The following is a 13,319-nucleotide window of genomic DNA, read 5'->3' as shown; positions in this document are numbered from 1 at the left end:
AATGGAAGGTCGGGCTCTGATGATAATAATAAAGGAGTGGAAATAACTATATGACTATAGTTATAGCGTCATACTTGTTTTCCAGAAAGCAGCATCATTATTTTACCACACACTGAATCTGTGTCACCATAATGCACTTTTGACACTTTGTTCCCACACAACCAAAATATTAGTCTTTTTCTGTCTTTTACGCACTTTGGTTCAACTCATCTGATTTAACCTTTTTAATGATACCACTCATACAAAAGGCAATGGAAATATTATTGCTATTAATATTTCATAGATTTGTATTCACCATTTATGTTTACTGACCTCACTGACCTTTAATTGCGATCCTCGACCAAACAGTTGTGATTTCCATTTACAGTGAAACTGCACATAAAAAAAATCTCCTTCTTTTTTCTCCATTGAGAGGAAAAATGAAAGACATTGCATGTCTTTTTAGGGCCATACAAATGTGTTAACCCACTGCTGCCATTCAAACACAATAAAGTGTGTCCTATACACTTCAACTTTTTTATTTTTTTGCACCCTGGGATTCTTTCCATGATCACAGCTCTACACCAAACGGTTGAGAAGAACATTGATTGTGACTCACGCCGTAGTCTCAGATGTGGATGTATGTAAACACAGACCGCTCATAACTGTCTGACTTGTGGATCAGTCTGTCTGAGTGTGGTCACCTGTGGGATTATGACTCATATAATGGTGTAGTCCTGGGACACATGATGGCATCCTGTAGTAAGGTTTAGGTGTGTTTGTTGCATGTGGCATAACCTCATTCCACTTCATAAATCAACCATTAAACAACAGCACCATCTCAAGAGTAAACCACATTCTTGATAAGTAATCTACCTTGAAACATCACTGCACTTTTGGGATATTTTGTCATTAGTGAATATACCATTGCAATATTTCTCTCTATCTGTATGTGACTTGTTTCTTGCCCCTGTTTTCAAGTTCACTTAGTGTCATCCCTTGTGTGGCACCACGAGCTGCTGTTTGCTCCTCAACAGCCATTAATGCCGTCAAGGTTTTTATCCAATTAGAGGTCTGTGTTGACCTGGATCAGCCGGCAGAGCGACACGGCCTGTCACTTGTGCTGTGTCAGCTTTTTCCTTCAGTGTGACCTCAGTCAACTCTGGAAATATGCCGTTTGTCTTGTGTAACATTAATGCTGCGTAAACACTTGAAATAAATTGGCAAAACATTCATATCATTGATTGATTTAGAATGTTTTACTACATATTTTTTTAGTTGACAACGTACAAAGCACAGAGTTTTGTTTTTCTGAATGAGTTTCAAGTGGTTTACATTTATTTTCCTTGGATTCGGATTTATAGTTCACAGTGAGCGTTTATTTTAGTTGCATTGTCCTTTTTGTGCTTATATATTTACAAGTACAACATATTAAGACAAAACAGTAGCATATCTCTAGCAATGTATCTGCCAATTGATCTTATAATGTGTGGAATTTAGTGAAAGAAAACACAATAATAAACATGCGGGAAAGATTATATAAACAAAAGAATTATACTGGCAATTCTTGTATATTCATTTGGTTGAGTAAAACCCAGTGAATCACAACTAATAAATGTTTTAATAACACCATTGAAAGTGCCTTCAATTCCTGAATGTAACAGCGTGTCGTCTATTGCTTTGTCGGTTAATAGGAGGAGGTAAACAAGTTCAGTCAGGGGTTAAACCTGGTGAATAAATAACGGAGGCGTTGTTGTAAACCGAGCAGGAGTTGACCATCTGTAGTCCAGCTCCGGACAACTGCCTCTCACATTAAAAGCATTTCATCCAGTGACGTGTTTATGGACAGGTTGGTGCACCGCAGGTGAGTCCTCTGGCTCCTCCCACAGATTTTGAGTGTTCCCAGTTCCCTATTTGGCTGTTTCGGTCGCTTTGTGGGCGGGCTGGTTTTTTGTTGCGTCACGCCCACAGTGACGTAGGTGAGAAAAGTTCGTACAATGTGCAAAGAGGGGAGGGACACACAAGCGCACCGGGTCTGAAGACCAACAGCATCAGCTCCTGTGGACGAGCAGACACGAAGGGAAGCTCTTCAAACGGAGGGAGCTTCATAAAGTGAACTTCTATTTATTTATTTATTTGTTTGTTTTGAGTAGTGTTTCTTTCTATCAAAGATGAACGGAGTGACGAGAAGCATGTGCACATTTGAGGACATCAGAAGTCAAGAGCATGGGGTACGTATACTCCTTATTCACATGTTCATCATATTTCTTTCTTATTTAATGTTAAAGGTCATGCTAAAGAGGGCCTTTGTGTTTTTTTCTGTTTACTTCCTGTACTGGGTGCATTATGTTTAAACAAGCAACCTATGAATCGTGCAGAAAGAAGACCTCAGTTCTTATGTGTGTCCACTCTTTTTTTTTTATTGTGAACCTGCATGGTTCCTTTTTCAGATTTAAGATCTTTCACTTTTAGTTTATTTTCTCATTTTTCTTTTTACGTGACTCTTCTCAGTTGTGTCGACTCTATTAGAGGCTCTGTGTGATTGTGTGCTTCTGTTCAGGCTTCATCTCCTCTAAGGGGGTGCATTTACTATTAAGTCTCTGGCCTTGTTCTAGTTAAAGTATTACCCCCCCCCCCCCCCCCCCCCACACCTCCCCCTCCCCCACACCTCATGTCCCACCACACATACATCTAGGCAGAAGCTCAGATTTAGTCCAGATAACATCTGTGCCTGTCACAGTTGCCTTGTGACCTCATCATTTAAGGGCTTACAGTTGCACTTGTGACAGGAGATAGACCGCTAAACACTTTTCTCGTGCCGTCTGTGCACCACCTGTGCATGAGACGTTTACTGAAGCAAGATTACACATTACACGTATAGCGAGATATCTGTACTGTAAATGAGTGATCGGCAGCTGCCCGCGTCACGTACAGTAGATGAGCTTTATCCTCCTTTGTCTGTGACAGCAGAGGTTTAATCATTAACCTGTTATCCTGCTCTGTAGTTTATGGGGTTGCAGAGCAACATGACACTTTCACCTTGTCAGCAGCCTCCTGCTGAGTTCAATACCTGTCAGCCGCGATGGATCCACTGAGATCATATCAGGTTAAATTCTCTAAAAAAGGGCACTAACAGTGAACTTTCTCCACCATGATTATGTTAGATTAAATAACTGAGTGTGATTTTAGCAGAGTTTGGGAGGCAGATTTTGTGTCATTGGTCTTAAATATCAGTTAATGTTGTGTAACTGCACAAAAAGGTCAGAGTGTACAAAGGGCAGCGCCACTCGCACACCTACTAAACTGATTATTTATTGTGAAACTCAGCTTCTATTTAATCCATGATAGATTACATTTTAACATGCGACTGACTTTTGCATGAGCGTCATACGTAAAACAAATTCCTATTTATCAGAGTCAAATAGTCTTCAAATAACCTTCAGTTATTTACATATCTGATTAGGGTTATTCAGGTCAGCCTAAATGAAACAACGGAAATATTTCACCTCTTCATGTAACATTTCACAATGACTTATTAACACAAGCATGAAACCCTTATTGTTTATCAGGCAGTGGGAGGTCAGTCCATGAGGATACATGAGGGGGGGGAAGGGGGGGGGGCTCATGTAGCAGGGGAAGGCCTTCAGTGGGTGTTTTGTTGAAGTGTTTCCTGGAACTGAGATGATATGAAATAAAACAGGAGGAACAGTCAGGCCTGGCTTTGACACAAATTGTAACTTTAAAATAGCGTCCAAAATCCAGCTATTATTGTGGAATAATTTGAAACTTTTGGAAAACAAATTCCTCCCTAAAACCCCAGTGTATTGAGAAGATTGTTTTCTTCTGTGAGGGCACTTTTTGAATAATGCCACAATTATCCCGCCGGACATTTAGTTTCCCTGTGACTTGAACACATTCCTTCTGTCTTTCCTCATCCTCAGACATCATCTCAGTCAGGAGTGAGTGACGTTACTGTCTGGGAATGAATCAAACGGGGCACACGTAGAGGAACGAAGAGAATATGTCAGATCACACCTGGTTTGCATGCTACACAGAGTCTGTCCTGATGACTTCATGACTCAGATCCTGGATCCTGGAGCTGTTTACCATAAATGTTCACCTGCGATGGTTATACACTATGATAGTTATACACACGTGATGGTTATACACTATGATAGTTATACACACGTGATGGTTATATACACACGTGATGGTTGTACACTATGATGGTTATACACACACGATGGTTGTACACTATGATAGTTATAAACACGCAATGGTTATACACTACGATGGTTATAAACACGCAATGGTTATACACATGTGATGGTTATACACACATGTGGTTATACACATGTGATGGTTATACACACGTGATGGTTATACACACGTGATGGTTATACACACATGTGGTTATACACACGTGATGGTTATAAACACGCAATAGTTATACACACATGTGGTTATACACACATGATGGTTATACACTACGATGGTTATACACACGCAATGGTTATACACTACACAATGGTTATAACACACTGGTTATACACACGCAATGGTTATAACACACAATGGTTATAGACACACGCAAACCTCCCAACGCTTCACTTCACACCTCAGTTTGTGTCTGCCCTTTAAAATGTACTTGCTCTTTAACTTAACCCTTTAGTGTGTACAGACTGCTGACTGACTGAAAGCGAGCCTGACAGTCAATAATACACCTCACTATACTGGCAACTACAGCTTAATACTAGATTTAATCTCAAAATAGGATAAACTAAGGCTGCAACTAACAATTATTTTCATTATTGACTAATCTGTTACATTTTTACTTGATTAATCGAATCATCGTTGAGCCACTGACATGTCAAAGAAGGGTGAACATCACCATTTCCCAGAGCCCAAAGGGACATGTTAAAGTTGCTTGTTATGTCCCACCAACAGTCCAAAACCCAAAGGTGCGTCTTCAACCATCATATGTGACATAGAAAAGCAGAACAGTGCCCACATGATACCTGATTAAAGAGGCTGGAACTAAATAGTCGCCAATACATTTTCTTTCAGTTAACTGATAAATTAATCAACTGATCATTGCAGCTCCTGTTGAGCAGTGGCTCAAATGATTAGTATTAATATATAATTGATTATCAGTAACGGTTAAGTATCGAAAGTTGGCATTGAATTCTAAAATTCGTAGTCTTATTCTTTAATCCAATATTTCCTCAGCTTAGTCATAACTTTGACGTTTATTTCTACAGTTTCAGTTCAGCTGCTTATGTGAGTTTTTCTAACAAAAAAGTACTGTAGAAAAACATTTTCCTTTTCAAATTCAGGTAACAAAAACCTCAGGTATCGTGTGGGCACTGGTTTTGAAACATGACCTGCAGCTCAAGTGTTCAGCCCTCTCGGCTCACACCTGTTGCCTCAGAAGCCGAGGATTTTAATGTAGCTGGACAGAAGTAAAAGTGGCACCTGTGCAGCATTTGAGAGGGAAAGAGTGATTTATTGTATGATGAAGGACAAACACATTTTTTGTGTGGAATGCAGACACAAGACGTGTTGCTGTTTATGGGCATGACACCTGCTGCTGCCTGAGTTCAGAAGTCTGAACATCGCGTACTTTCACTAAAGTGGCTCCAAGCTCTAAAGAACATTTAGTTTATTGCTCCAAATTCTGCAGCTCTGTCTGTTTATTATTGGCAGGTTGGCAGTTTCCTCTCCTGCCAAAGTCCAAAACAAAAAGTGTCTCCATACCCTTAAAGCCTTTCAGCCCGGCCGTACCCCGTGATCTATTGTGCTCTTTGTCTGCACACCCAGCAGTGCGGACGCTGTGTGTGAGTGCTTGGTTTCAGATTTCTGTTATGAAGGTAGTGTGTACTTTGTGTGTGTGTGTGCGTGTGTTTGTGTGTACTTTTTATTGTGTGTATATCTGTGCGAGAATTTCCCAGTGTGCGTACGTGTGCGCACACTGGGAAATGTTTCACCTTTGTCTGGGTTCCTGGGAAATCTAGTATGACAGGTTGTCTTTGAAAGGGGTATAGACAGCATTTTTGCATGTGTGGATATAAAAGAGAAAATAAGCAGAGTCACTAGTGTGTAAACAGTCGATGGCAGAGTCAGGATTAGCTATGTCTTTATTAGGTTGTCTATGAAGAGCCAGTGAAGTTGTATAATGATGGATTCCTTCTTAACAACCCTCCCACTGTTCTCCCTTTTTCTCCCCCGCCCCTTTTCCCTCCTCTCATGGCTGTTTGGGCTTTCAGGTGTCTGTAATCGGAGAGGAAAGCATGTTGAACAAGAGGGGAATTCTTTGCTTTCATTTCTCTAAGTTGTGTTTGTCGTAGTTGGACAATCACCCCAACTATTGGGCTATTTCCTCTGCCTTTTCTATTGTCCTTCAATAATTTAAGTCCCATCTGTCCCTCTCTGCTTTCTCTTCCATTACGTCTTCCTGAGCAGATAACCAGCTACTTATATAGTCTCTCTGTAGTCTACACAACACAACACATGGCCTTTCATTTATAACCTCTCTCCGGTCTTTATCTCTGCTTTACACAACCCAGTTCCCTGTCTGGCTCATATCAAGGCTCGGGCATTCTGCATATCAGACATGGTTTCTATGCAGAGGGAGAGATACACACTTTGACTACCACTTCAATGGTAAACTGAAAAAAAACATTAAATATAAAGTAGGACTGCCTGTAAATTTTATTTGATTTCACGATTTTGTCCATGAAATGTCAGAAGAAAGACAAAAGACTGATGCAATGTCATCATATGTCTTCCTTTGTCCAACCAGCAAAAGACTTGGAGATATCAATCACCATATACGATAAGTCAAAGAAAAGCAGAAAATCACAATTATCAATGTTGGAATCAGCAGTTGTCAAAGAAATCCCTTAAAGGGCCATTTAATAGCTGTTCTGGAGTTTCCACTCACATCACATAAATATAGTTCTTCAAATTTCCATTCTTTTCAGAGCACTTGGAACAAGACACTGAACCCCAATTTGCTCTCCCCGGTAAAATGTTATGAATGTATACTATATATGTGCCGATTGGGGAGAAAAATGTAGTCCACGACTGGGAATACTGTATCTGCTGACGAAGATCATGTAATATGATCAAAACCTCAGTAAAAGTCCTTGTACCGCAAGTTATGTAACAAAAGAAAACTAAGAAATGATGGTAACACTGTACAAAAGGGTCAAATAAGGACAAATGACGGTGCGCACACACACAAACACCCACACACACTGTTACCTATTCAGCTTAAGCCAGTATAATATATCACCAATTAACCTGTTGTGTGTGTGTGTGCGTGCACACACGCATGCACATTCTTTTGTTTAATTGCTTTTCATATGTGTGTTTGTGTTTAAAGTATTTTACATTGCAGGCCTTTTCTTCTGTGCCTGTTCTGTGTCTCAGCGTTGACATGATTTAGACTCCAGGAGGACACAGAATGCATTCGGAATGATAAACAGAACAAGATGTGTTTGGCTGGAATGAGTTATATAATGTCCCTGGCCTCCTCTCCCTCACATCCTCTTACGTATACTTGCACATACACACTCACTGGTATCACATGTAAGGGGGTTCCCTGTTATGAAGGACACACACCCATGCAGTCACATCCTGCTCAAAACCTTGTTTTTGTGCATTATTTTGTCTCTGACTTTCTCCTCCCTCTCACATTGTTGGTGCGCCAGAGTTTATGGCTACTGTGAGGATTCTGTTTCCATGGAAATGTTCTGTCTGGCTTACATTATCTGCCCACTTTCCCAGAAATCCAGCCACTGCTTCCAATTGGCTGTGAGCCCCTGGAGAGTTTACGCCTAAAGTCCCTCTGACGTCCACAGCACACAATTTAATTCAAACAATATGTCTCTGTGCAGCTGTGAAAAACTTTTGCTTTTTTAATTTTTATTATGTTCGTACCCCCTTCTCTCTTACTGGTTAGTCTCTCCCTCCTCTGTTTCTATCCATGAGTATGACTCAGTCTCTCCTCCTCTTTTTCCCCTCCCCGCCTCAAAATAGTCCTCAATCAGTCTCTCCATCACATAACGGTCTCTTTGTGGATTCACTTCATCGTCTCATTTCTTCGTTGCCTTTTTCAGGAGGGGTGCAGGCGACTGCGGCTCACTCTGCATGACCAGAGGCAGGCAGCTCGGAGCACGGAGCAGCACAGGGACAAGGTAAGAACTTCCTGCACCTCATAACTTGGGTTATAACCTGGACTGTAACACCAGAGGGATGAACGGTAGGAGATAGAGGAGAGGAGCAATGCAAAGGAGTGCCTGTAATAATTAGCACTGTTTTAGATGCATGGTTTGGACACTTGAGGGTTTATTATATTATGCTTTATATTTAAATTGACTTTTCATCTTTAATGGAAGACACCTCAGACATATTTGTTGGAAGATAAAGGGATCTGTGATTTCTTTGGAGGAGAAAAATAAACAGAAGCAACAGTAGCAGGTGAAATTGCTGTCATTCAGGCCATATTTGGATCTGAAAGTTCAAACGGTTAAACTTCCCAAGGATCCTCAGAGCTGCTGTTCATCCACACAAGTATCACGGCACATTCCTAGAGACCCAAACAGCTTTTCAGTTGCACTGTTTTAACACAAATCACTCACAATGTCTCAAGACAACCATCGGTTTCCCAAAAACAAAATTTAAAAAACAAACTAGACCACCAGAGCAGCAGTGTTACATAAGGTCTCCCGTGTGTCTCTGCTAATGGTTTAGTCTGAATACTTCTTCCAAAGAAGTTTATGGTTTCGTCTCCATAGTGATTGTGGCGAAATGTTTCTGCCTGATTAAAGAGATTAACAGTCAGTCACATGCAAACAGGAATAATTAAGAGGAAGTTTGTATTCAGTTTTGCCCGTTAGTAGTTTAATAACAATTGTTCATAATGATTTTCAAACAGCTCTATTTCTGGCAAATGTAGTGTTGCAATATTCATAAAAAAAACACGCTCCAACTCCTCTTCTCTTCTAGCATTAGCAAAACACCGTGACGATGTTTGGAAATGTATCACACCCATCCTGACGCAACCCTGCGCATGCCTCATTGTTAACTCCTCTACTCTGTAATCTCCAGCCAATTGGACGTGCGTTGGCGCTGGTGCAGCCGTCCACTGAGCGGACATCTCTGAACCCTGAACCGGTCAAATCTACAGAGGAGCAGGTGGAGGTTATCAAGGTGGGCGTGGCACATCATTGGCTGTGTGTTTGTGTGTGTTTGTTTTATGGTCGGTGTTTAACATCCGCGTCTGTCTGTCCCTGTTCCAGGTTTATCTAGAGGCCCGTAAACAAGAGCAGCAGAAGCACCAGGAGAACCTGAAGATGCTGTCAGACGAAGTTACCCAGATACAAGAGGTGAGTCTCTGGACAGTATCCACTGTGGCTCTGACACACATTTTAAACCCACGCATTCAACCCCGCCTCCTGGGTCATGTAACAATTTGCATATTTGCAACATGTAAATTTCCCCCCCGTCTTCCAGACATGTTTTGTCTTGTGTTGATCACTTCATAGAGAACACATGTTAAAACAATCATAGAAAATCCGTAACTCACAATATGTCTGTGTTTCTCATAGGTGAGGTATTGCCTTAAGACGCTGAGGGAGCAGATGGCAGCCAAAAACAAGGTAGCTGTATTTTGAGCTGCTTTGTTGTCCCCTTTGCATTGTTAACCTTGCTTCCTGTGTGCATACTGGAATTTCCTCAACCTTTCACCCTTTCCTTGCTGACTTCCTCCTTTTCTCTTCCCAGCCACTCACAAATGGGTGGAAAGTTGGTCTTCCCTTCAGAAAGAGCGCCTCGTTGTCCTCAAACGGAGGGCCTAAAGCTGACGCACAGGTGAGCATCCAAATTTATTAAATAATAATAAAGTCAATATACAGCCACGCACATATCAAATCTCGCATGCATATCATAGCCGCAGTCCACCGTCCGTGTTTTCCTCTGAACAATGTGTGTTTTGTGTGATGCCTGTAAAGCGATCACCTGCCAGAGGCACACGGGCAGAAGGAGGTATAAAGTTAAACCGAGACACAAACAGAGATGTGATATCGGAGAAAAGGACTGCAAGAGTATACAGCACCCCAGAGTCGTACCAGCACACACTGTTCCTGTGTGTTATTGTGTTCAGGCCCACCTCATTGTTCCCAGCATTCCACAGATACCTCTCCTTTAATAGTCCTGTTGCTGTTTTTGAGCCAGACACTTGTTGCAACTATCAGTCATGTTGTGTACAAATACAAACAGAGCCGGCTCCATTGTGTTCGGTTCCATTGTGTTTGTGTGCCGATTATAGTATTTATCTGTGACTCACAGAAGCTTTGCAGAAATTAGGGGGAAACCGCTGGTCGGGATCCAACTGCTCAGACACGCCTGGTTTCGTATGACGGCCAAACCCACTGAACTCATATGACACAAAAGCAATATTTTACATTATATCATCACAAAAGCATCTATCTGTCTATACATCTTGAATTGTTGTTTTTTGACCATTCTTGTGTACAATTAACTCTATAAAGTTGTATTGTTTTACAACATTAAATGTTTTTGAGGACAACGTCAAGGTGAACACAATATCGACAAAGCGATCTCAAATACAAAATGCATGTCGGCGTCTAATCTTCATTCTGTCTCTTTTTAGGAAGCAGAAGAAGAAGCCGAGAGAGCCAAGCTGAGGGAGGTCAGCAAGCGCTTATATGCACAGCTACAGGAAGCAGAAAAGAAACACCAAGAGGACAAAGAGAGGCTGCAGGTAACACACATATACAGAGCTTAGTTTTTAGAAACATTAAGAATCATCACAGATAATGTACACTGCATTTTGGTTGCACTGAAACTCCATTTTAAACTAAAGTCATAATTTGCCCCCTCTTTCGTCTCCCCGTCTCTTCCAGGCTGAAAGCCGCAGGCTGAGAGAGTGTCTCAGCGACGAGGAGGAGAAGTTGAAGATCACAGAAGAAGCCAGCGAGAGGAAAGACCAGCGCGTCGACGAGCTCCAGAGGTTGCTGGGAGGGATGGAGCAGGAGAGCGCAAGCCTGCGAGAAGCAATGTGCAACCGCGAGGACGAACTGCGCGAACTGCGCAAGATCAGAGAGGAGGGCCAGAAAGGGGCGCAGAGGTCAGCGGAGACAGCCTGAATGATTATCTATACCAATCAGTGACGATCAGATCATGGGTCACGTGTTCTGACTCTCTGCGTGTATTTTTAGGACTGAGCAGTTGGAGAGGGAGGTGGCAATTCTCAAAGAAAAGATCCACCATCTGGATGACATGCTGAAAAGCCAGCAAAGGAAAGTCAGACACATGATTGAACAGGTGAGGCGCACATGTGTGAGACTCTGTAAAGCAAACACATTGTCTCCGTGTTCATATTGGTGCAGGATTTACTGACTGTTTGACTGTGTGTTCTTGTCTTTAGCTCCAGAACTCTCGCATGGTGATCCAGGAGAGGGACCGCGTGATCAAAGAGCTGGAGGAGAAAGTGGCTTTCTTGGAGGCTGAGGTGAGTACTGCTTATTGTCTTCTCCTAGAAAGAATATTTTATGGCTCATCAGTTCAATTTAGAACAAAGAGTCGCGGTTAATTGACGTGATGGACGGGAGAAGGGAAAGAAAATATCTGCAGATAGCGAGGAGATATGAAAGGGACTTACCCCTGACCTCCTGTTTGTGCAGAACCGAGAGATGCATGACCAGATGGATTACTTCCTGGGAGGACAACGGTCAAATTCCTACCTGTCATCAGAGCGCAACCCCCAGATCGTCTACAGGTAACTTGTTTTTTGCACTTCCTCTTAATATTGTTTTTACCCACATTTGGTGAATTTGGTGGAATAGGTCCCAAAATACAGCACATGCAAACACACATGAAAACATCCACCTATAGAGCGCTGCACGGATGACGTATTTGTGTTGGCCAACCTCGGAAGTTGGCATCACCTGGTTCCCTGAATAAAAAATAGGCCCTGTGACAAACAAAAGTTTATGATGCTTACACGTTTTTTTCTCAGCAACTGCCTTTCTTTAAAAGACTTGAGGGAACCGGTTGTTTTTTCGTCTTTGCACTGTATTCTAGTCGCACATCTGCACGAGATGCATCCTGATTACTAGTTTTTATACCGTTTCAATATACAAATGACTCACGTCTCTTCCTCTTGTCCCCTCAGTAAACCAATCAAGCTGTCCAACTCATCCAACAAACCACTACCTTTCATCAAAGTCATTGAGATCAAGTCATGAAGTGTGCAGAAGAAAGACGCCAATTGCCAAGAACCACCAAAATCTTTGCAATGCAGACTGAAACTGAAGAGCAGCACTACGACCACATCCGATTGCTTTAATGGTTGTGGTGTCAGTGTTGAGCTTCCTGGACTGTAACTACAACACTACCACTTAAACCACAAATACTCTTGAAGGAAACTGTGTGTTGTTAGGCGGTACACACGCATCGGGGCTTGCCGTATGTTTGTGCACAATGAATGAGTGTGTGTGTGTGTCAGCTTTAATGTAGATGCATTAAGCGTACTGATTCAGCTGATGTGCATGTGAAGTTTATAAACATAATACTGCGTACTGTATGCAAGTGTTTCCTTGTGCTGCCCTGTTTTGATGGCTTTTTAAACCTTTGGAGTTGAGCAAAGTGCAGGATGGCAGAACTTTTGCCAAAGTGGGTTCTGACATTATCAAGATGATATTCAGTAATGTAGCAGACATAGCTAGCTAAGCTAAACGTTTCATGTAAAAAAACAAAACAGATTATCTAGTTCCTGTGTAATCATTGGTCACTCCCCCATGACGCTGTTCACTTTGTACGCGACGATGCTTTAAATATGTAAATATTGACAAAGTCAAAACCCTGGGATATTTTGTAATAATATGGTTTTAAGCCCCAAACAACAATATGGCACTTCATGAAACTGTGAGGAAGGAAAGTTATTACTTAATAGAAGTTTCACTATTCTACATATTTCTTGTAAAGCATTTCAGTTCCCTCTCGTGTAAACAGCCTGCTTGTTTTGTACTCAATTTTAAATTATGTGATTTCACGTTTTCATTTCTATTTAACAACTTTCTCCTTTGTATTTATTTATATATGACACCTTTAGACATAATGTGATAGGAGGCTTTTTTTTCAATGAAGTACATTCTAATCTATTACTGTATCTGTGTTTGTGGCTCTCAAGAATAAATTACTGAAAGTTAATGCAATGCTTCCTTTGACTTCTTCCTAAAATGAATCAAGCTTTAAGAAATTTTAAGAAGCTTACTCAGAAAGCGGAGCGCCCTCTGCTGGACATTATACAC

The 13,319-nt window shown here is 41.5% G+C and overlaps 1 protein-coding gene across 1 annotated transcript; it reads left to right on the top strand.

The window, feature by feature from the left end:
* Positions 1-1,982: 1,982 nt before the first annotated feature.
* tuft1a (tuftelin 1a) lies at positions 1,983-13,217 on the top strand. Its single transcript, XM_034554436.1, has 12 exons — positions 1,983-2,210; positions 8,103-8,180; positions 9,094-9,195; positions 9,285-9,371; positions 9,594-9,644; positions 9,769-9,855; positions 10,658-10,768; positions 10,911-11,134; positions 11,226-11,331; positions 11,435-11,518; positions 11,691-11,785; positions 12,182-13,217. The coding sequence occupies exons 1-12, from the start codon at positions 2,151-2,153 to the stop codon at positions 12,252-12,254; spliced, it is 1,158 nt and encodes a 385-aa protein (XP_034410327.1). The 5' UTR covers positions 1,983-2,150; the 3' UTR covers positions 12,255-13,217.
* The last annotated feature ends 102 nt before the right edge of the window (positions 13,218-13,319 follow it).

Source organism: Cyclopterus lumpus, chromosome 16 (genome assembly GCF_009769545.1).
Source record: "Cyclopterus lumpus isolate fCycLum1 chromosome 16, fCycLum1.pri, whole genome shotgun sequence".
In the NCBI taxonomy this organism is placed as follows: Eukaryota; Metazoa; Chordata; class Actinopteri; order Perciformes; family Cyclopteridae; genus Cyclopterus; species Cyclopterus lumpus.
The sequence above is the reverse complement of the archived record's forward strand: the minus strand, read 5'-3'. Positions and strand labels throughout refer to the sequence as shown.

Coding starts and splice junctions, on each gene's coding strand:
- tuft1a (XM_034554436.1), top strand. CDS start 2,151: ATGAACGGAGTGACGAGAAGCATGTGCACATTTGAGGACATCAGAAGT. Junction 9,372..9,593: donor AAGTTACCCAGATACAAGAG/GTGAGTCTCTGG, acceptor TGTTTCTCATAG/GTGAGGTATTGCCTTAAGAC. Junction 9,645..9,768: donor AGATGGCAGCCAAAAACAAG/GTAGCTGTATTT, acceptor TTCTCTTCCCAG/CCACTCACAAATGGGTGGAA.